The 24,024-nt window shown below is 40.1% G+C and overlaps 1 protein-coding gene across 2 annotated transcripts in view; it reads right to left on the bottom strand.

Moving 5' to 3' along the window:
- The window catches only part of NPAS3 (neuronal PAS domain protein 3), an 849,973-nt gene that overhangs the window by 103,515 nt on the left and 722,434 nt on the right, over positions 1-24,024 (bottom strand). For both annotated transcript variants that reach the window (XM_047074637.1, XM_047074638.1), the window contains one exon: positions 20,051-20,225. In XM_047074637.1, the coding sequence (XP_046930593.1) occupies positions 20,051-20,225 (175 nt within the window). The remainder of the gene's footprint in view (positions 1-20,050; positions 20,226-24,024) is intronic.

The raw sequence follows: 24,024 nt of genomic DNA, 5'->3' as shown, positions 1-24,024 counted from the left end.
AAGGAATGCGGGTTGCTCTGTCCTGGTGTAGGTTGTCTTCTGTGATCCCACATCTGTCTCCTGAAAGGACTTCATTGGCTTAGCGCACAGTAGGTATTGTGCAAATGCTAAATAAATTGACAGATTAGCAGTGACATGTTGAGTAATCACTAGGACCAGGGATGACGTACTTGGAGAGTTAGAAGAAAAGAGTACTAATTGGAGGAAGATGAAGAGTCGCCACTGCTGTTAGCAACGATTTTGATATTCTCCTTCAGTAATGAAATTGGGGTGGAGGTTTTTTCTTTTTTTGAAACTGTTGTTTCATAAAAACAGAGACAATAAGAAAGCAATGTTTTGTATTTGAGAGGAATACAGTTAACTCTCCAGCGATACGATTATAGAAGCACCCTCCCTCTTTTAACAACATAAGGGTAACCCCACATTAAGCGTGACCTGACTCACACAGGAAAACGCCACAATTAAAACTACAGGCATGCATCTGGGTTTTAATCATCAGCTAAAGTTTTAGGTCATTTTGAAAGTATAAAAAGGAATTGTGGGGCAATCAATTCCTTTTATTTGTTCTTTCTTTTGTCTTTGTCACTTATGTTGAAATAGAAAACAAATTATAGCTAGCCTATAGCTCTCACAAGTCAGAATAATTTAGTTTCAATAGACTTGGTGATACTGTTTAAACCTTGAAAGTTAATAAACATGGATTTGTAGAATTAAAAATATTGAACTATTGGAGTGCTACTAACTCACAAAATTAAAGTTTTATAACCCAAAGTCGAAGACTGTATTCCACAGTTTAAATATTTCATATCTGACATTTTCCAACTTGACAATGTGAAGTCTGATTTTGATTTTTCAATCCAATATGAGTTTGGGAGTTTAATTCAAAATCAAGATAAAACCATTTCTGAGACTACTTTCTTTTTCTGTTGTTCCCTTCTTACTACGCGGCATTTTTTTTTTTCACTTTGGGAAACAAACTTTCTTAGCTAATGGTGTCGTACATATATTATTGGGCTGTGCTGTGACCAGGAATTGACCAATTATTGCATATTGCTAAAGGGTAAGAAGCTTGACTATTTGAGTCTCTACTGCATTTAGTACAGGTGCAGATTTTACTCTAAATTATAGCTAAAAAAATACTTTTTATTTATTTTTAATACTCTGAACTACTCCAGAAGGTCCCTGGAAATGGCCATCTCAAGCAGAGACAGGAGTTGAAAGCTGGATCATGTGGTTCTGTGTGGTCTTCCCTGAAGAACTTCAAGGTGCAGGAAGTGACTTTCCATGCTGTGGAGGGATTTCAATGATTTGTAAGGCCCAATGAAGTAATGTAGTGGTAGGTTCCTTGCTACTCAAACAGCAGCAGCCAGACAACTTTTGTCCTTGCAAGGTCCTTGCAATCGATTCAAGGCATTATGTACCTCACAAAGAGACTTCTACCAAGAAGCAGACACTGAGAAATAGATGATCTGCAAAGGCCATCAGGGTTCACATAGAAAGGCAATGTAACACTTAAAGGGATTGCTCTTGGAGAGTATCTTATGGAAGTAGATGTTTTCATGGTAAAGAAATTAGATAAATCAATACAGCTTGATGTTCTTCCATAGAAACGAAGATCTCCACGTAAACATCAGTACCATTTTGTGAGGGTTTTGGATGGAACGAAGGAGTGTTCATGTTGATTAGCTGTGTATAAAATGAAAGGCAGGTCCACCTCTGAGGACATTGGGAAATAAGTTCCAAGAGATCTCTGACATTCTATCAGCTTTCTGGTCATTACTTCTTTCTTAGACTACGATTAGACTACGAATGGGAAGAGACCTCAAACCTCACCAGGAGAGGAAACCTTAAACTCAAGGTCTCGCCTACATTCCTTTTGCCAAATTTAAAACTTTTGGGGGGCAAGGGGTGCTTTTTTTGGCTGTAGTTTAATTAAGACTGACAGAACGCTAACTCCCAAGTCAGCAAGGATCTCCTTAGATATATTTTGTTGTCAAATTCACTTTCTGAGTAAATGGAAAAACGAACACATATCATTTCTTAGATAATGTTTTAATATCCTGCATTGAATAAAACTTTTTTTTAATCAAGTTGCAATGGTAGCACAGAACTCCACAAGGGGCTAGGGGGTTGCAGATGGCTGCATTACTCTGAATGTTCAAGCTTGACTGACCCATTTCATCAGCACTGTCAGAGCCTTGCACTGATACATGTTGACAACATTTAATCTTAAAAAATTGAAAGAAATGAATTAATATGCAAATTTCATCAGCTTTGTAATAAAAATGTCCTTGAAAAAAAACAGTGAACATGACCCCTGAGGAATTGTGTGAATTATCCCAGCTCAATTCTTTAAGTTAGTCAGAGGTACGCGGGTCCGCAAGGAAATCAGTGCAGATTTGACTTGGAAATAATTATGATGAAGAACAAAACACAAGCAGGTTGAATAAATGTAACAACTTGGGAAAAAGTCTTAGTCCTGTTTGTTATTCACTTTGAATTAACAGGATTAGGTTTGGTTTTTGAAAATAAAGGAACACCACCGTGTAATTTTAACACCTAAGTAATGTGAAAACAATATATTTTTTTTTAACTATCAATTTTAGTGCATATTAAAAAATCACATCTGACAAAGTCGGATCTTTTTTGCGGGGAGATGTAACAGAGTGCAGCTTTTTGGCAAAAGAGAGAATTGTGAGAAACTCTTACATTTAGACCATGGTTTATAGGGGATTTCTAGATTGATCGTTTTGACAGAAATGTAGAGTCAAGTCACTTCTAATACAAATAAGGTTAACTCATTTTTGTGGATACTGAAGTGACCAGTTATTTCAGTGAATTTAGTAAAATGATGGGATCATGTAAACATAGTCTGTGGATGTGAGTCTGACTTAGAATAATCTCCACATGGACGTGTGGAAGTTCATTCTGGAATCACAAATTCAATCCAGGAGAAGCCATCTAGGTAGGCACACTGTTACAGCTCTCTGCCTTTGGGTGTGGACTCAAATGGAGGGAAGTGATAATGGGGGTTAGGCAAAAACATTGAATATCTGTATGTAAAAGTTCAAGGTTTTCAATGTCCCCAAAGGAGATAGGAATGTTAACAGAGGAACATCGACCATTACACAAAGAAAAACAAACAAACAAATTATCAATAGCAGCTTACCAGAGGTCAAAATGAAGGAACCAACAGTTTGGGGATGGATCTCATTTCCTTTTCCCGAGTAAAGTCTCATTAATTTAAATAGATGTGTAAATATTAAGGGAAGACACGTGGTTTTCACATCAACCTTTGCATCTTTGTGCCACAGGCTAGAACATTTTTCTCCCTGACCTCCCCACAATGAATCATCCAATCTCTGGGGTCTGAAAGGAATTCCCTTTGCCGTTGCTTTTCAGTTGTTATTCTGGGCACTGCTGATTTTGCCAAGGTGAAGTTTACACAAATTAAAGCTTTTTAAGACATCGGTGTAATCTTAATGCTTGTTAAAAAAAGATAAAAATCACACCAAAAACTGACAGTCTCACATAAAGCCCCCAAATCAGGTTGTTAATCTGAAAAACCCCACAGTCTTTCTGAGGCTCTGAAATCCTGAAATTTTCCTGTTTTCATATATCCTTGGAAGACCAAGGCATTATAATACAGACTTTGCCCAACCAAATTAATCTCGTCTGTAAGCTTTTGTGGTTCTCTACAAAAGGCTTTTAAGTTTCTCCTTTCTTTCTTAATCTACCATCAGTAAAATCCTACTTTTATAGTGCCCTTTGCACCTGCTTGCATAAAATGAATAACCCAACAGTTTAATTATGCACTATGCTATCGGTTGAGAAGTGATATAAAGTTGCAGATAGAAAAAAGAATAAAAACCTCTTTTGGTATCCAAAATTAATATATGTCAAGCTCAGGGTAAATCTTAATCTTTTTGAAACATTTTTCTAAAATAGATGTTCTTTTATCATCTGGCATATCAAGACCCGTTGGAGGGAGGGAATAAAAAAAAAAGGCATTTGGTTAACATGCTGCAGAACAGCACTCTCTTTTCCACCTCACTTCAGGCTGTTCTTGAAAGATCTGAACAGTTGTATAATAATGAAAAATGGGCAATACTTGTGGGGCATTGCCTGTGCTCACACACCTCCGCCCACGCATTCATCATTCTGCAGGTATTGTCAGTGAAAGTTTAATTGCATAAACACTCTGTAACTGTCCTGTCATATTTCTTGTCAGTCTGGATTCCCTCTCCGGGCTCACTATCTCACAAAACTATAATTGAATTGCTACCAAATCACAAGAGTTTCCCCCCCTCCCAAATAAAATCTTTATGAATAGAATTTGTTTCCTATCAGCAGATTTGACAAATTATGGCAGAGGAAGGGCCTTGGTGATAATTTTTGAGTTTATTCTCAATCTAGCTATTTGCTGAATGCTCTTATCTATTTAAAAAAATTTTAAAGCCCCAGTGAGGGGCTAGGGGGAGCATCCGGCAATCCTAAGGGGCCCAGTGGTAATAATTCTGCGGGACCAAAGGAAGCCAGTGGGAAAAATGGGAAGATTATCTTTGCCCTACTGTGAAAGGGCACCATTGGTAAATGAAAGACATATGAATTCAGAATTAAACTGGGACCCTGTCAAAGCGAAGATTTCACCAAACTATGCGAATTCTTAGTTATGAGATATTAAGGACCCAATTTAGTCAAGTGTTTATTCCATCAAACTTTCCCTTCTTTTCTCCTTGCACCAAACCTTTCGGTGATCATTACTCATGTATGAGCTCTGAGCAGCCAGATTCCTTGACAGATTTTTAGGACCATGAACAAATGAAAATTAATCAAAGGCATGACATGCAATTTACTAAATATGTGATCATGAAATTTTAATGCATTTATAACATTGTCAAAGTATTAATAGCTTCCCGAAACAAATAAAACAGAATGTATCTGATGTGGAATAAGGATTATCTTTTGTCTAGTCTGCTTCATTTTCAACTTGTGTAAATCACAGTCCCATCCCCCAGTTTCACAGTAGGAGCTCTTGGCAAAGACCCGAATTCCAGCCATTCTCTTTTGTAATTCTACTGGTAGTATGGGCATGAAATATGGCTCCTGGTGAATAACTCTTAAATGGGACTGGGCTTCACCCAGATTGACAACTGTCTGATTGTTTATGTTTTTTAAATGTGCTTATCAAAACCATGTAGGATTGATGGGTGTTTTTAGATGAAGTTATGTTTTTGCAACAGACTTAATTTAGGACTAAGGTTAGGGCTTAGGATAAATGAGTGCATTAGATGATTAAAGAACATTTGTCTTGCAGGACATTTAAGTCATTTATTCATGACACTTGAAAACAAGCTAGGAAAGAAAGCACCGTGGGTTTAACGAATCAGTTTTATACAAATGTTAAACTAAAACTAATGGCTTTTTTAATGGAACTCCAAGATATGCCAGTTTACTAAATATCCAGAGGCAGAATCAAATGTGCAGTGGAGTAAACATGAAGAAAAAATACTAGAATTAAAAAAAAAGTCTCAATGCTATTTATATGTGTGTGTATAGGTATACCTATGTGAAACTTCCAGAATTAAAAAAAAAATTAATTGCAATTGTCTTTTGAGGAACTAGGTCTTCTGCCTCTCTTTAACTTGCTCTCTTCTAAATGGAAGAAGATTTTCTGATGGTAAAGGAATTTGGACTATCGTACTGCACTGTACTGGGTATGATAAAAGACCTTGTCAGGGGCGATGGGATGGCTCAGGGGATTGGTAATGGGATATATAGAGCCTTTCACCCATAGGTCATTGGCTTGAATTTGGTCCAGGTTGGTGGTGACTAAAAGTCATTAACATGTCATGACTGCCTGGTGGCCTATGTGAAATGAGTTTCTTAATTTATTTATTTAAGTCCATATATAGTACCTATGGCTAGGGCATCTGGGCGTCTCTCTTGCTTTTACAGGCGCATTCCACCAAATCTTCAGTTCTTAAGATTAGTGATGAAATGAAGTTTTCCTGCACAAAATCAATTGATTCATTTAAAGTTCAAACAAATAGCTGAGTACCTCCACCCTGTTCTTCAGTACAGACCAGAGGGTCCAAAGCTGATTGGATAGTAAAAGGAGCCATAGGTTGTGGAGACCTAACCTCCAGTGTTGTGTTGCTTTGTCTTTCGTGGAGCATGATCCGTGTTGTGGCTGTGGGGACATCACAATGGTCCAGCCAGATAAAGAGGGAAAACATAAGTCAAGCACATCATACACGCTATGCATGGGTTAAATCATGGGGTCATAAGCAGAACACATTTTAATAGGCCAGGCTAGAAGCTGTAAACCTTGGGAGACCAACATCAAGGTCTATTCCAAAGTGGAACTGGCCAGCCTCCAAGCTAACCTTAGAAAAGGGGAAGTCAGCAGGCATACTCTGGTGTTCAGAATCCAGAAAGAGTGGGGCGGACTTCTGAGAATAAGAATTAGGTGCCTCTGTTATGTTTTAAGAAAACTGAGTACACACAAAAAAGTGAATTTGCAAGACAGAATTTGTATACTGGAGAATCTAGAGGAAGGTAAAGTAGGCATTTCCAAAAGAATCTTTCCTCTTAAATACAGCCTTTCCAAAAGGACTCCAACTAAGGGGAGAGGGGAAGAAGGGAAAAGAGGGAGGGAGGCAATTTTCAAAAGCACATGTGTTGGGTGCTGCAATCCATGTAGAATCTGAGCCCTTTAAGTCAGATAACTGGAACATGGCATCGATGAAGTCCAAATTTGAGCCTTACATATAAAGATGCCAACTTTATGTCACCTAACCCTTGGCTAGCTTTTCCATAAGGAATAACTTTGGTAATAAGATAATAATTAGCTCAACATGATTAACAATAATTAAAATACTCACTGAATATTTATGATGTGCCATACTACTGTTCTAAGCATTTTAGATGTATAAACTCAGCACCCTTATAAGGTATGTTAATGTGCTAATTTATTTGAAGTTAAAACCAACAGGTGATTATTCCCACTCCATTCTCCAATCTATACCAGAGAACTACAATTTTATAATGGGCAAACTGAGGCACATATAAGTTAATGAACTTGCTCGAGGTCACATTTCTAGCAAGTAAGTGACAGAGGCAGGAGTTCAACACAGGAACACAAGCTGTCTGGTTCCAAGACCCTGTGTCCTTATATATTTGCAACTGCTACAGAAATAGTTTAAGGACTGTGTCCTACAATTTGGGTTAGGCCTGTCATCTTCATATGTCATTAACAGTTACTAGAGTAACCTTCAAGTTAACAAGACTGCAGATTTTTAAAATCCATCATATAGGTAATTCAAGTGAATTAATTCGCTACAAATCAGACAAAACAATCTAGTAACTGATGTCTCTTGTGTCTCCTGTCCCACAGTTCTCACATGGGGTCTTGTATCTATAACCAGGGGTAACTGGTTGGGGTTATCACTCAGGGGAGGAAGCCATGTACAGAGGTCTGGGAAGGTATAATCATACTCTTTCACCATAACCTATCAGTGTATCACTATGGTGTATGGGAAACCAGAGACTTGTGCTCTGCCTGTGTAAATGAAGAATAGAAAGGGCAGGGTAAAAGAGGAATAAGAGACCCTGCAAAGGAAAGCCCAGGGCTGCTCTAAAAACCATGAAACTTGGAGCTGACAGGTCTTGACCTAAAACTTCACAGTTAATTAGGAACTAGATTCTCCTATGAGCTCACCTTTAGGAAAGCTTGAAGCTCTGAACACTGATGGGAGATACTTGGGAGAACTATCACAGGAACTCAATAATTTGACCTCTGAGCTGAGTGGCTAGACAGTGATGCTGCTTGCACAGGAGGGTCTTGGAAGAAGAGACTGGCATGGATGGGAAGGAGTGGATCTAGCTAGCAGAAGCAAGAGTGTGTGCTTAATCACGTGTTTCTGGGGTATAAGGAGTTTCTCTAAAACAAAGCTTCCCATAATCAAATAAACTGGGAAAGACGAATTCAAACAAAATAGACTTACTGATGACACAAATTTCAACTCTTCATAAGTTAATGCTTGTTGTTAATCACCAATGAGAAGATAGGCTATGAAGCTTTTTCTTCTGCTCTTTAACTGGGGGATCCTTTTAATAAAGAACATCTCACAGGACAGTTACAAGGAACACATTTTGGAAGTACTGGCTTGGAATCTGTGTCTGCCCTGCATTCTAGAAAGTAGAGGCCAGGAGGTCCATTACAAATTGATGTATAGATTTACCTCTTGTTGATAAAATGGAGACCTCCATACTGATTCTTTCAATAGAGATCCTTTTGATTCCTTTTCGTCTGGTGGTTTCTGTGACATACAAGTTCTGTGAGAGCAAGGACCTTCTTGGTAACTGGTATATCCCAACAACTAGAACAGGGCTTGGCCCATGCACATGCAATAAATAATGATTGATCGAATGAGTAAAACAATGAATGAATGAATGAATGAATGAATGTTTTACATATCTAGATTATTTGGCTTATACTTTTTATAACTTTATACTGCTTTTGTGAAATAGAAAGTATTTCCCTAAATATTAGTCAAATTTTTAACTCATTTTTCTTTTATCAATTATATAAAATTTTGCCTCATTTTTACTAACAGTAATTTAGTGGATCAACAGAAGACTTTGACCCTCCTCCAACATTAACACTTGCTCCACTTAAACAGATGGTTGGACCAGGAAAGCAGAGTTTTAATTCTTTATGATGTCACTAATTTTGTCATTGTTCTTACTGGTATTTTTATTTGGAGAGGAAATCCCCTGACAAGTAAGAAGCATTGACCTGTAGACTGATATTTTACCAAAGGCACATGATATACTTTAATAAACTGTAAAGAGGAACAGCTTTGAACCCTAAGGGAATTTATATCTTAATATTTTATGATCAATAGCATATGTAATTTTAAAATTTTTCCAGATTTTATTACTAGTTGATAAAAAAAAAAGTAAGCGTGGACAGATGGTATCATCAATCCTAATCATCTGAAAGCCTGAGACTTGAATAATTTCTAGAGTATTAACCATTATTAGCTCCTGGCTAAAGACTGACCACAGGTACATTTCTATATTTTTCTATTATCTTAGGTCCATTACAAGGCCTCTCAATATTTCCTCTCAAGGTCTACTCACTACTTTTGGATGAAAGAAATACCTCTTGGGGTGTTTGGGGGGCTCAGTCAATTAAGCATCTGATTCTTGATTTCAGCTCATGATTTCATGGTTGTGAGATCCAGCCTCATGTTGGGCTCCATGCCCAACTTAAGAGTCTCTCTCTCCCTCTGCTCTTCCATGCCCCCTCTCATGCACGTTCTCTCCCTCTCTCTCTCTCTCTCAAAAAAAAAAAAAAAAGAATGAAAGAAAGAAAAAAAAGAAAGAAATAGCCTCTTGAATAGTTTCCTTTACTTCCAGTCTATTCAACACATCCTGCACTTTCTTGATAAAATAAAGGATCAGGTATCACGTCCAGTGATAATAAGTTACCTGTAGACAGGAATCAGGATAATATTGGAAGAATATGCTAATAGAGCTGCCTAGGAAGGATGGAGGGTATAGTCTCAGCTGAGGCTGGACAGCTATTTTAGATGGCATGCTGAGAAACACTTTGATGGAATGGTTAATAATGGAAACTCTGGTACCTAGCCTCTGCACCTACTAACTATATGATTTTTATACATTAAAATTTTTTTCTCAGTTTCTTTTCTTCATCTGTAAAATGGGAAAACAATGATACTTTCTTCATAGTATTTTGTGACGAATGAATGAGGTAATCCATATAATGGATTTAGCAGCGTGTCTGACACTAGGTGACCATTCAATGAATATTAGTAGTTTTGTTGTACAGGGATTCGAGAGTCCACAAGTGGTTGTATAATGTGACCCACAGGGGAAGATCCTTCTAAATTCCAAATTTATTTCTGTATTTTTAAGTGATGAAATAGTGTCTTCATTGGGTCACTGCTCTGTTTAATAAGCTATACCCAGAACTTACCATACCAATCTCATATGCTTCTCCCTGGCACTCCTCTAGGATTGGGCTCCATCCTAGATGGGCATGCACCTTTGTTTCAGTGAGGAAGACAGGGCTCCTTCCTGCCTCCCAAATGCATCCCACTGTGCCACTTGGGATGATTCTCCTGGAAGATCATCCCTACATCTTTGCTCTTAGGTTGGTTTTCATGCAGTACATGTGAGTCATCCCTCCTTATCAAAGCCATCCATAGTCATTGAGCCTCTTCCTGATTTCTTATACCACCTGCCATTTTTATGCCTCACAAAATAGCAGCACTATTGTTGTTCTTGTCTCTCTGGTTGTTGTGTGTTGGTCTTCTGAGGATGATCAGTTTTCTAAGGGCAGATGTCACATCTTCCACCTCTTGTGTTCTCTACAAGCACCTGGCAAAGTGCCCCAAACACATAACCTGAGTTCAGATCCTAGGGCCATGGTCTACTCTGGTGTGAAGCAAACCATTTACTATCTCTAGTTTTGCTTGAGGGTCAGTGTGAGACATGCCGATGCTTGTAACTGTAACACAGTAACTTGTACCTGTAACTTATAACTGTAACACAAAGGTAACACATGACAAAAACTATTTGTTAGTATCATCATTAATGATCCTAGAATATTAGCAACAAATTATATCTTGAGTAGAAAAAACTAAAAAAAGTCAGGACACTTTTCCAAAGCTAGCATTTCCTGAAATTGTTAACGAAATCAGTGGAAGGGGGACTGTTTGGGAGCACCTCCCATTCAGAACACTCCTATGTAGCTAAAAAGATCGATAACCCGAGGAACTGATATTCCTGTGAACCTATCATGCAGCCGGCATTTTTTTAGGTTAATTAAATAAAACACAACCCGAAGCCCACAACCCTGTGCATCAAAGTCCCTGACAGTCATTGTGTATATTTGGCCATTGTCAGAGCAACTTGCTCCCAAACAAGCAACATTCATGGGCTGTTAATTTCAGGGTTGATGTTTCAAACCTGAGATAGTTCTCCCAAGACTGCTAACAGCAGTGGCTTGTAATACAGTGCTACCCTCCTCATACACCACAGTGTCCAGATTGTCATCATCACACTTCTGCATATTGTATTAACATGTCCCCCTCACATGATGGTCAGCTCCTGGAAGGCAGGGAGCATCATTTTTGTTGCCTCAGTACTTTGTGTAATATGTGACACATGACAGATGTGCAATCAATGGCTACTGAACAGTTTACATAATCTCTGATATCAGGTGGGCCTGGATCTTGAATAAGAATTCACTCTAATTAATAACAACTAGAGAAAGGACACAAATTCTTCCCTCTCTCGAGCTAGTTTTGTCAACAGAAGCTAGGTGGTGTTTCCCATGGGTCCCAAGAAACCATGATTGTGTTTCATGAGCAGATACCTCTGGGAGGATCTGACTGACTCCTTCCTGATGGACTCCGTTTTTCTTCTTGCTCTCTTGCCACATCACGCCTGCCTTGGAAGACTGGTCCTGAAAGGAAAAGCCGCCCAGAGCCTGAGGCAGAGCAGAGGCCAAATGCAGAGAGACAATTTTGGCTGTGCCCTTGGCTGAGGAGGCATACAGCTAATGTGGACCAAGAGACTCGGGGCTGAATTTTGCCTATAATTGATTCAGATGCTACTGTTTATTGTGGTATAAGGTGCTTCGGTGTAGGGATGAAGGCAGGGCAAAGGAGTAGATGGAAGATTTTATCTCTGAGAGCTGAGAGACTATATTTAACAAAAAGATGGTTTAGCTGATGAAATACGTGCATAAGGGGATAGTTAGGTTTCTCTCTGGATGTCAGAAGCCTCTTGGAGAAAATTGCTCTCCAAGGTCTGCTAACAGGGTTTTCTGTCCTTTCTCCATCCAGTTCCTAGGCTTTGTACCTACCCCAACTCTAACCTTGGCTGCTGAAGTAACTTGTGTGGTTTGTGCCAAGCCACTTGGAATTTCCATCACTTCCCTCCTGACACTCCCCCATCCGTAAAATAAGGATAACACACTGACCTGCCTCAGAGGGACAGTGTGTGAATTAACTCCTATAATTAGTGGTTTCTGTGCTCTGCATACCCGAAGCAGGATATGAGTGCCAACCATGTCAACAGTGGCCTGAGTGTGCTTTGCTTCTAAAAGCTGTACCCGGGAATAAATGCTTGGCAAAGGGCTGACAACTGGAAGTTGCAAACTTTACACAGAAGCAATATTTCCAGTATTTTCCCCAAGCAATCATGAGTAAATTGCTCACTAGGGGTGGAAATGGTTTCCAGCCAGTTCTGCCTCTTCTGATCTGTGCACCCTGCAAAGCTCAGTCAATGCCAGGTAACTGATCCTTCGTAAATCTGCTGTTTAGTGCAGACGAAGAATTCAGAATCGTATAATTTGGACAGGGATGAAATTTCTGTGCAGTGATATGTATTAAAAGCAAATAACTTGTGTTTTGTTCAAGGCAAGAGTTCTAGAAGTAGAATCTATGATTTTTAATCATCCAGCGACAAAGACAGCACTTTTTTTGTTTGTTTTAATGAAGAGGGACAGATCACCCATTAACAAGTTGTCCTGGATTTCATTTCAGAAATTCTGCAAATGTACCCCGTATCACCATAGGTAAAGAAAAGTCAAAATTATGACCTAGAAAGCTATATAAAATAACTCTTAAAAATAATGGGTTGCAAAAATTGATCTTCTAAACCTTCAGTAGACGGTTTAGAAAAAAATGTTACATACAAATGGAGTGAAACTATGGTGTATTTTGATAAGAGTCCCGTGTTTCTATTATTGAACAAACCATTTGATAACCCTTGGATCCCATTATATTAATTTATGGAAAAGCTGCCCTTTGTTTTGAGTTGCAACAACTGTGATTTAACTTCTGGAAGAGAAAGTTTGTTTCAGAATGGCAAGCAGAGCTATGGTGAGATCCAACATCTTCTTTGGGAACAAAAGAGAGGCTGTTCTCCTGCAGCCAAGGGAGTCACCAACATGGGTTTGGAGGTGTCAATTTTTTCAACCCATTATTTTTAACAGTTATTTCATATAGCTTTCTAGGTCATAATTTTGACTTTTCTTTACCTATGGTGATACGGGGTACATTTGCAGAGTTTCTGAAATGAAACCCAAGACAACTTGCTGAGGAATGATCCGTCCCTCTTCACTAAAACAAACAAAACAAGTGGCTGGCTTTGTCAATTGATGATTAAAAGCCCCAGAAGAATGCCTTGCACTGAAGCTGTGTGATCTGGAGGTTAGCCCAGAAGGGCAGAGCTCAGGTCCCAGGCCAGCACAGCCTGGTAGGGAGAAGAGATTTTCCTGACTTTTCTTTGGCTCCCTCAGGCAAGATCCTCGAAGTATAAGGTCGCTTTGAAATGTCCTCATCACACACAGACAAGCTCACAAAAGTGTGAGAACACACAAATGAAGGTGATGTGTGCCTAGGCCTTGCATGCCAGAAGAGAGCCCTGGAAAAGAGCCCTGGAAAATACTGATTCCCTTTTGTGGAAGTTCCAGGTGATCTTGTTTAGCATAGCTGGGGATAAAAGCGACATTTAAAAATAGTCTACTTTCGGGGCGCCTGGGTGGCTCAGTCGGTTGGGCATCCAACTTCGGCTCAGGTCATGATCTCGTGGTCCGTGAGTTCGAGCCCCGCGTCGGGCTCTGTGCTGACAGCTCAGAGCCTGGAGCCTGTTTCCGATTCTGTACCTCCCTCTCTCTCTGCCCCTCCCCTATTCACGCTCTGTCTCTCTCTGTCTCAAAAATAAATAAACGTTAAAAAAATTAAAAAAAAAATAAAGAGAGTCTACTTTCTGCATGAAAAACACTGGTACTGCATCAGGGTAGTGTGTCTGAGGAAAAGAAGAACTGGCTTGGACAAGTCAGTCTCTGGAATGGCACTGACTTGTTTCTAGTGCATATGCGTCATCTTCATTCAGGGATGGCAAAAGAGGATTTCTATTTCATTTCTAAATAACAGTGCTATAGCTAAGGGAAATAATTTTGCATATGTGATTTTTTGGATAAAAGCTGAATTTATGCATAAGTGATGATCTCTTTGGGTTATGAAAAGATTCGTTTTGGTTAGGCTGCTTTCTGACTACTAGATTGGACACATACATGTGCACATGGGCATTAACAGGAGGCAGGCCAGTTTTGGCTAATTGCGAACTAGTCTGGATCATGGCTACGGCTATAGTAGAGATGCATTTTATATGCGATTCATCAGAGATAACCGTGGTACGTTATCTGGTGGATTTATCTTTGCTTATATTGTATGAATATGGAAAGGAATTAAATGTGTGTTTACAGTTTGATAAACATTCAACATAAATTATACATTTTAATTTCATTTATTAGTTGGGGACCATGAAAAGCAGAAATTTCATTGCAGGCAAACTGCCATTCAGATTGAAGGATTAGCAGTTTCCTGAAAAAGTACGCACATTGCAAAACAAAATTCATTTCCATCTCAAGTGAGTCACCACATGGTTTGTAGTTACTTGGTGTAGTCAGAGTTTTAGAAAGGCAAAAGTAGAAAGTAACTCACGCTAGTGACTATACGGTTTGTATATTACACTTCTAGTGGCTCCAACATTGCCATCAAGAGTAAATCTAGTGCTAATAAACGTCTTACGTTCGACAACTTGAATGTTGTAGTCACCACGCAAATTATTAAGCTGTTGATGTCTAAAAGAACTCGGTCTGGTCTTTTAGCATTAGCATGCGGAGCCGTCTCCATGATATTATCTTACCATATAACGACTTCAAAAATCTCACAGAGATTAATGGTGATAACATAATTCCAGAAAGTTGCCACTCTATATGTAGAAATATATTGGCAATAAAAACCAGTCACTGTGTGCCTTTCCCCAGTAGGGGATCTCTCACTTTTCTTTGATTTTTAAAGGCTTCAGATCAATAACTGGAGTGACATTATTAACAGCTCCCTCAACACCTTGGCCAGCGCTAATATTAAATCCATTACACCTTCTGTTTGACATTTGCAGTACAGCAGAAAGTGCTGTAGATACAGTCACATTGTCTGGGGACTGAGGTTGGATGTGGGGTTAGTAAGATGGTTTCCCTTGCCTGACTTCTAAATTCAGTTCATTGATAGGAAACTTGAACAACAACAACAACAAAAAGAATCAAAGAACATCACCCCACCCCCACCAATAGTACATTAGATGGTAAATAATTCACCCTTAAAGATACAAGTGTATCTCATATCTAAGCAGTTTTTGAAACAAAATAGAACCTGATCCTCAGATAAATTTTTACATTCATTATTGTTACTCCTAACCGTTTATTCCTCTAATTACATCACTTATTGTGAACACTGTCTAATGAATTCTGAGGAATTGTGTTCCTGTAGAATCAAGTGCTGATCAAATTTACCACAGCACAGACGCATAAGTAGAAAATGCAGATTATTTCCATGCAGGCAAGTACTCAACTGCTTCAGTTCTGCTTGTCTTTAAAATATTCAGGATATAGAGTAGGCATAATAGCGTAAAGATCATACTGTGAGATGATGATGTTAACCCCCCCATAACAGGGTAGGTCTGCCTGAAACTTGAGACAGAGCGCAGTAACCTCTACGTTAGACAATCAATGGTTAACCATGCTGCTATAGTTATTCTTGACCAAAAGTACTGTCTCATACATTTTGCTAAATTGTCTAAATCCTGGTGCAGTATCGATTTCTCTCTCTATGAGCTCGTACCCATTCAATAAGCTGCAAGAACCTCTTGTCCTGGCTGAATTCCCTCTGAAGCAGGGCCCAGGTATGTTACTACCGCCAGGGCTCCTACAGTTGGGACTTGATTGTTAGCTAGTGGGAAACAAACCATTGGAGACAGAAAGGACATTTTATGTTAAAGTGAGAGACGGGACAGAGAAAGTTGCCTGGGAGGTTAAGTGGAAAAGCAGATTACCAGAAGCCTGTATGTTATCTTATTTCAGACAGAGACCCCCGCTCCCCCCCAACCACTACATACTTATATATGTATACAGGAATAGAAGATCTGGAAAGATAGGAAACATAGAACGCACACGAACGGTGGTCATTTTGGGGTAGTGGGATTTTTGGTGGTCTTTATTCTTTTCTGCATTCTCTAAACTTTTTACAGTAAGAATGAGTTAATTTTATAATTAGAAAAAAAGAATAAAACCCAATTTTACGACCTCACTTAAGGAATATAACACTTTCAAAATAAGGAGATTTTTAAAGTTCCTCCAGATTTTTTGAAGGAGCTGCTCTTCTGTTTATTAAGCACTTAAAAGATGCAGCACTGAGATGTATTAAGAGAAGAAGATAGCACTCATAATCCCAAGATTACAGAATCATTGAAAGTAATGAAAAGATACACGCAGATCTGGAAAAAGAAAAGGTCCCATCAGGTCCCAGAGGTTGTATGCTCCCCCTGTCCCCTGTTTCAGGAGCCTCAGGTTGATACCAGCTCTTCCAAAATGTTTAGACCTACATAGGCAGGCACTCTAGAACGGTCTAACTTAACTTTTCAAACAAGGCCTCTCATGTATTTTTCCTCTGCCTGCTTTAAGATTTCTCTAAAAGAAATACCGTATTTACTTCAACTATGACTAACGATGCATACATATCAAATATTTATTTGGGTTTCCAATAGTCAAGAGATTCCTCCCCCCCCCCCCCCCCCCCCCCCCCGGTTCAAGATAAGACAGTCACAGGGCTGGGAGTTCAAAGAAACAGAATTCTTATTACGGCACAGTATCACTGCCTGTTAGGCTGGTTTAGTCACTTATTTCCTTTTATTATAATGCCAAATGTTATTTAGATTTCAGTCATTTAGTAATGCTACACTGAACACATCAGGGCTTCTGAAGAAGTCCATACCTTCATTTTCATAATCACCACATATTGATATCCCCTTTCCAACAAAATTACACTACTATTTAAAAAAGAATCTGTGTTTCATCATCGTTTAAAAGATTACGATGCAATGAACAAGTCTTCAAAAATGTCCCCTCATATTATTAAGAATTAGGAAATCTTGTTAAAATTCCTTCAGCCTGTAAGAAACATAAGCAGCTTTGGGATGTAGTGCCTGACATGAACTTTTTAAGTAATTCCCTTGGAGCAGTGATCTGCATTAGTGAAGATATTTAGTTAAAGGTAGCACCTTGAGCTGCTTTTCAGTATTTGAGCAGTCAGTCTAATTGCCTTTTAAGCCTAAGGTTGAAAATAACCAAGGCTACAGATTTTTAAGGCAAAGTAAGTTTCACATTTTGTAATAGTAAGAGATAGACTCTTCATCAAGGAAGAGAAACCCTTCTTACACGACTGTCGCTAATGAGCCCCGGCTGTTAAGAAATGTAGAAAGCAGAATTTCCAATTTTACTAGTTAGGCTGGCTCAAAGAAGGCTGGGAGGGCCGGGAAAGAAACCAAGGAGATTGTCAATCACACTTCAATGTTGAACGACACAGTAACTTTAAAGGAGATATGTTATTCTTCTAATATCCAGAATTAAAAGATTCTAAGTGGGAACGGAGTTCTAACAGTGTGCCTAGAGTTGTTTTATGTATCCTGGGGCTTCGTGGAAGGCATGGGATTGATCAGAGTTCTTATAATCAATCTTAAACCAGTTTGATTTTGACCTGAGCTCGAGATATCCCTGCAGAACTGGTTTACAGGCTGTGGTTTGTTTTTTTTCTCCCGATCAAAATCTTTTCCAAGTGACAAGTTACTTACCCTTAACATGTGTTTGGGGAGACATGAAGCTCAATATGAATCAACAGTGTGACCTGGCTGCCAAGAGGACCCAATTCAACCTTAGGCTGTCTCAAGAAAAGTACAGTAGCCTAAACTGTGAAAGAGGACTGCCCCTCTGCTTTGTCCTAGTCAGAATACATCTAGAGGACTTCACTGAGTTCTCAGAGGGTCACTAACAAACTGAAGCGCAGCCGGGGGTGGGTGACTAGGGTGGTGGGGGTCTTAGGAACATGCCACTGAAAACGGTTGTAGGATTCCATGCTGTTTGACCTGAAAAGGAGAAGGAAGCCAGGACGGAGGGAGGGAGAATCTGGTGTATCTGACTTCACGTATTTGAGAGGCTAGGATGGTGAGGAAGCAGATTTGAAATGAGATCTGAAATGAGATCCCCAGAGGGCAGATGTGGGGTCAGTGGGAGCCAAGTTAGATTTTGGCTCCATATTCAGAGAACTTTCTCTTGGAGCTGTGCACCAGTGGGGGGGGGGGGAGGGCAGCCTTGAGGTGTCTGAGCTTCCTACTGGGGCAGAAGGTTAGCCCTTGGTTTTGACGGAGAGGGAAGGCTGCCCAGGGGGAAGGCTGGAGATCTTCTCAACTTGAGAGTTTGTCAGTCAGGGAAACAAGGGTTTTATAAACTTGAACTCTTACACACTGAGTGTGGACAGTCCTGAGCTGCCAGGTTTCCCAATCCATCATCCAGAAAGGAAGAGTAAAAACCTATTTTCATGTGCTGCTTCTCCAATCTGCCCAGATAGGAATATTCTAATGACCAAAAGCAGTTTGAATGATCTCACTGACATATCTATTCAGTGAAGTCAGTGAGCAACGCTAGAAGAATGTATGACTTCTCTGTGAACGAATTATTTTCATTTGTAAATGGCCAAGGGTAGTCTCAAATACTCTCTCTTCTCATGTCTGGTGCTCATTGGAGAAAGAGGCTCATCAGTGCTGCAGAATGGTGTCCTAGAAGCTGCAGATAACTTAGCCAAGGAAACATGAATTGATTTTAGATGGAATCAACATATTTCCAAACAGGTAAATAGGTTATTTTTTTCCCCCCTTCTGTGTGAGCAAACATACTGTGGTTATTTTTAAGCAGGTCAAATTTAAGTATTTTCTTAGAATTATTTTAGTATTAATCTTAAGACAGGTTTTTTCCCCATGTTTCTTTCTACAAAACCAGTTTGCGTTGCAAAGCTGTTTTAAAACAACATATCAGGTAAAGTACAAGCATCTTTAAAGAGTGCAAAAATAATTTCCCAAGTAAGCAAATAAAACTTTGCACTTCAAATCAGGCCTTGATTCATTAAAAATCTTAAACTTCTCATGAGAAAAATTAACATTTAAACCACTGCTGCTTGGCCAAGCACTCCACCACACAAGAATATGAAATATCTCCTCTAAAAAAGTACAAAAAGGACAAAACCACAAATGTGGAACTTCAATTAATTTAAAGCCCCAATCAGCAAAGAATAAATCCTTCGCAGATCTAATTACCAGCGCTCTCGGAAGACCCAGGCCGACCAGCCAATCTTCCCCGTGTTTGAACAGCTTGATGAACTAGGGGACTGATGGATATCAAGTCATTTTGTTTAATTTATAAATGGATTTTCCCCTAATACTTAAATTATCATCAGTACAACACAATGAAAATGGGAACATTCTGAATGCAAAGTCTATAAGAGTCCTGGAAGGAATCCCAATGAGGAATGTCACCTCTGTTCATTCCTCTATACAATTGATCTAATTAAATACTGAGGGTGGAAAGGCAGTTTAAAATGTAGCCATTTCTGTTTTCTTTTTAGCCTTAATTTATCTGTTCACATCTTTCAAGTACCTTCTGATGCTTACAAAAAAAAAAAAAAAAGAAAGAAACCAAGATTTCTGCAAGTCCCTAATATTTTTAATTCTCTACAAGCTAATATTCAAGGAACCTTTATTATAGATTTTGCTGAATAATAAATAAATGCATTACATTTAGCCATGGTGACAATAAAAGGAAGAGGGCTTTCCAAATCTGAACCTTTTCCCTCTAGTAATTTGAAAGAGAAACTAAAGGAACTAGTACCTTCTCTATGTATTGTTCAACTGAAATTAGATCTCAGGATTATACTTATTAAAATGTCTCCTTATTTTCAAATCTCCTCCTTATTTAATTACTGCATGGGACAGAAAGCTGCATGGAATTGTTAAATACCATTAGACCTATTTATAGTCTCTTCACACGGGCAACTCGAGTGCAATCGTTGGCAAAGGTCCTGCCCACCATCCCACACGATGGAATCGCAATTCCCACCTGGCTCAGGGGTCTCCGACTGGGAGGAGGAAGATGCTGAGCTGGCCCCATCCTCAGCGGTGCCCTGCGAGAGGAGACCCCGCCCAGGCGGGAGCTTCATGCCCAGCTGCTCTGCCATCTCCACGTGGTCCCCCGGGTGGACATAGTCAAAGACGCTGCTGCCTGTCAGCTCCACCTAGAGGGGGAAGAGAAAGGGTGGAAAGAAAGGTGTCAACAGCTTCTCAGTTTTCAAATTCAGCACGGTTGTGATTCAGATCTTGAGCAGGAAAGGAAATATGTGCAGACCCCAGAAACCATCCTGGTTCTCAGTCTTTATCCTTAAGTGCTTAGGGATTCTTGAAGTTGAAAGACAAAGGTTGTTTTTGTAGGTCTTTAGTTAGCGATTGTTGAGCCCAGTTTTTTCGCATGTACTGTTGTTTGCATAAAGCCAAAACATTCTGGGAAATGTGGATGAGTCTGCCTCTCTCGTTCAGCTGTTTTATCCACGCATCATCCAATACTTGCATGTTTGGTGTCAACCGGATGATTGACTGAATCCTACGGTTTTCTTATTGAGAAGTGTGGGCTTTGTAGAGAAACAGCCAGAGATAGCGGATGAGTATTTTCCTTAAAATACACAGAATTCCAAGATGTGTATTTATACATACCAGCTTTTTTCTACGTAAAATTTAGATGGAAGAAATGCTGCTTACAAATAGATGCAAAGGCACCATGTTTTCATTAAATATTACTCATTAGTTTGGTATCATATGGAGAATCTTCCATGCGAAAGAGGTCAGCTGGGGTCTGAACCCACCATTTTTTTTTTCCTGCCAGTATCAGCTTGTTTCGCCTTCACTCCAATAAGATACACGGTACAAATCTCCTTGAGGGAGAAAATGTTTCATTTTGTATACTTTTTGTATCAGGCTGATTCTACAGGTAGGGAATGAACAACAGATATCAGAAGGGGGTCAGCTGAAATGGAGGCACTGCCTTATTTCCATGCTGTGAGGCGTGGCCCCTGTCTAGCTTGTATGCTGTTCTAAGAAGTTGTGTGCTGTCTAAGGGATTGGCTTTACCTCTGTACTCTTCTGATGGTATAATTCTTACCTCCTTCCAAGAAGAGCAGTAACGCTCCTAAAATAACATTGGGTTACAGCTACTATGACAGGGAGAGATGTGTCAGCAACTGAACAAGAAAAAGCTCTTTCCTGGGTCCCTGATGGGTTTCCCTAGTCCTCGGGGGTTTAATGGTCTCAGGCCAGCTATGATGCACCCACGTGCCAGAAGTTCAGACTCTCCTGTTTCTTGGTGGATATGTCCCTACAACTCCTTGCTACCTCATCTCCCTTTCCTGGGGGATTTGCAGCATCCCTCCAAATTCCACCTGAGAGCCTACGCTCTTTCTTCCAAGAAGGAAGGTCAGCAGTGGGCGAACTGTCACAGAGAGCATAATGCCCGGAGCAATTATTATCCCCAGAACTCCAAGTCCCAGCAAAACGATCACATCTACTCCCGGACACCATTTGATTAAAATCGTAACAGGCTACCCATCTTCAACATCTATCAATTAACGGAGGTATAGCCAGAAAAATGGAAGGCTAAATTCAGTTTGGTTAATAGCTATTCCTGAAAAGGCTCGCATAACTTTTACCGAAAATGAGGTACTTTCTCTTTGCTATTAAATTACACTCTCCTACTGTATTACCCGACTACTGACTCCATCATTTTACAATAACTATTTCCTCCATTTGATATTGTTACAGAGCGTAAATCAGGATTCATAAGTGATCAGTTCCTACCCTCTGGGAGGGAGGGATTACATGGAAATAATCCCTTTAATGTGCGCCTTGCCTCTAAGCATTTCACACAGCAATAAATGGGTAAACTGACTTTGAGCAATTAAGAAATTAAATGAAACTAATAAAATGTGTGTTTTAATATTTCTTGATGGTTATTTTGTTTGGGGATTAGTGAATATGAGGAAGTCACTCTCATTTTGCACGGAGTCCGACTGCAGCACTTTAATAAATATTTCTGTCACTTCGCAAACTCTGAGTCTTCCTTTAATACTGCAATGTGCCTTTTGGCACAGACCACAGATTGTGATAAGATGACAACACAGGTGGGAGATTAATAGATTTTTTAGGGGTGCTGGCTATTGAATATTCATGCAAGTCAGTCTTAACGGCGAGGAGGAGTAGGCCGCTGTCTCCACAGCCTGCTTTGCTCGGGTGTGCAGGCATTTCCTTTCCATGATAGAATGGATGTGCCACGTACAGCACAGCTAGAGCAAGACTGAGTCACAGTGTGCTGTGTCACCGTCCTCCAGTGACCCCAAGGGATCTTCCACCAGGATACCCCAAAGCCTAATAGTGGACAAAGACTATGATAGGATCAAATTCTCTCTGTATGTGTCACACTCAAGGTCACACAGCGTAAGGGAAAGTACAAACTACTTGGAGTCCTAACTTGACTTGGAGATGAGAATCTTTTCCTCCTGTGCTGTGTAACCTTGGACCATTCATTTAACGTCCCTGGGTTTTTACTTTCCTACTTAGAGTTGGCATTTAAGTGGCTGTCCTGCCACTCTGTAGGATTCTGGGGGGCACCACTCACGTCGGATTCTACACAGAGGGCCCCCCCACTGCCACCTCCCTGGGAGTGTCACTCCTTGGGAATGGTGTAAGGTGGGGGCCCTAAGAACTGAGTTGAAAACAAGACTTGCTCGACCTGTCTAGGGCCTGAGTTTGAAAATCGAGTGAAACCATGCAGAAGAAATTACTTTTTAAGAAACAAGCAACAAAATAAATGCCTGCTGTTGTTGCTGCTGTTTGGCGGATAAGAAAGGATGGCACCCAGACACACATACTCCTACCTACCTGTGGTGAGGCGTTCTTACGGTGTGTGTGGGGGGGCTTTGGGACATGGCTTTAATCAGAGGGTGCAGCAGGAGTGATGCCCGCTTTGAGACTCAACTATAGCACTAACACTATGGGTAGCTACCGACCACCGTGTACAAGTCCCTTCCATACTTTCCTTTGACTCTTCCTCATAACCCTCTTTTGAACTGTTTCGGTAATTCCCGTTTCACAGAAGAAGAACCTGAAGAGTAGAAAAGGCTGATGGCGGAGGTAGAATTTGGTTCCAAGTCTGCCTTGACATCCTACCACTTCTCGGATAGTGTGTCTACAGTCAGAGAGGCTGAGCAGGGACCTCTGAGTTCCTCCCATCCTTTAGCTTTACTCTGTTGAGAACACTGAGCGCCATGGAGGCGGCAGGCCAGGGGCAGGCAGCCCGCTCAACCCCATAGCTGAGGAGGCTTTGCCTTCAGACTCTTAGGCCAAAAAAAGATGAGAAAGCAGGTGTACTAAACTGAAAACGATACGGGGCTCGACAAAACTCTATGGGCCTTGAGTCCTCCTCCTTACATCTTACATTTGTCTAGCACTTTCTTTTTTCTTCAGTTTTTTTCTTTTCCTTTTCTTTTAGATAGAGCAAGTGAGTGGGAAAGGAGAAGAGGGGGAGAGAGAGAATCTCAAGCAGGCCCCACACTCGGCACGGAGCCCAACACGGTGCTCCACCCCATGACCCTGGGATCATGACCCGAGCTGAAATCAAGAGTCTCACACTTAACTGCCTGAGCTACCCAGGCGCCTCTGTCGAGCATTTTTAATATTCCTCACACTGCTTTTCAATTCACTTTATTAGATTTTAGAGCTGGAAGAGACCTTACAAACCGTCCATTAATACCCTCTTATTTAATAGGTGAGAAGTTAAAAACGCTTGTTCAAATTTACCCAGCTGTTTGCTGGTAGAAGTAGGGCGGTAAGCCCAGCTGGCTAACTCAGTTAACCACTTTTCTCACCCCTTGGCTGCTTTTCTCTCTTAGGAAGGCTGGCTAGAACTCACCTGCCACTAAATTCTGTGTCGCAAAATACACCACAGGAGCCAAGACTGGGGATCTTTACTTGGGAAACAGACATTACTTC

This window comes from Lynx rufus, unplaced genomic scaffold, assembly GCF_022079265.1.
Source record: "Lynx rufus isolate CCGP_SWC_20201006 ecotype Redwood Valley unplaced genomic scaffold, mLynRuf1.p SCAF_13, whole genome shotgun sequence".
NCBI lineage: Eukaryota > Metazoa > Chordata > Mammalia > Carnivora > Felidae > Lynx > Lynx rufus.
Note: the sequence above shows the minus strand (reverse complement) of the source record. Positions and strands in the feature narration are given on the sequence as shown.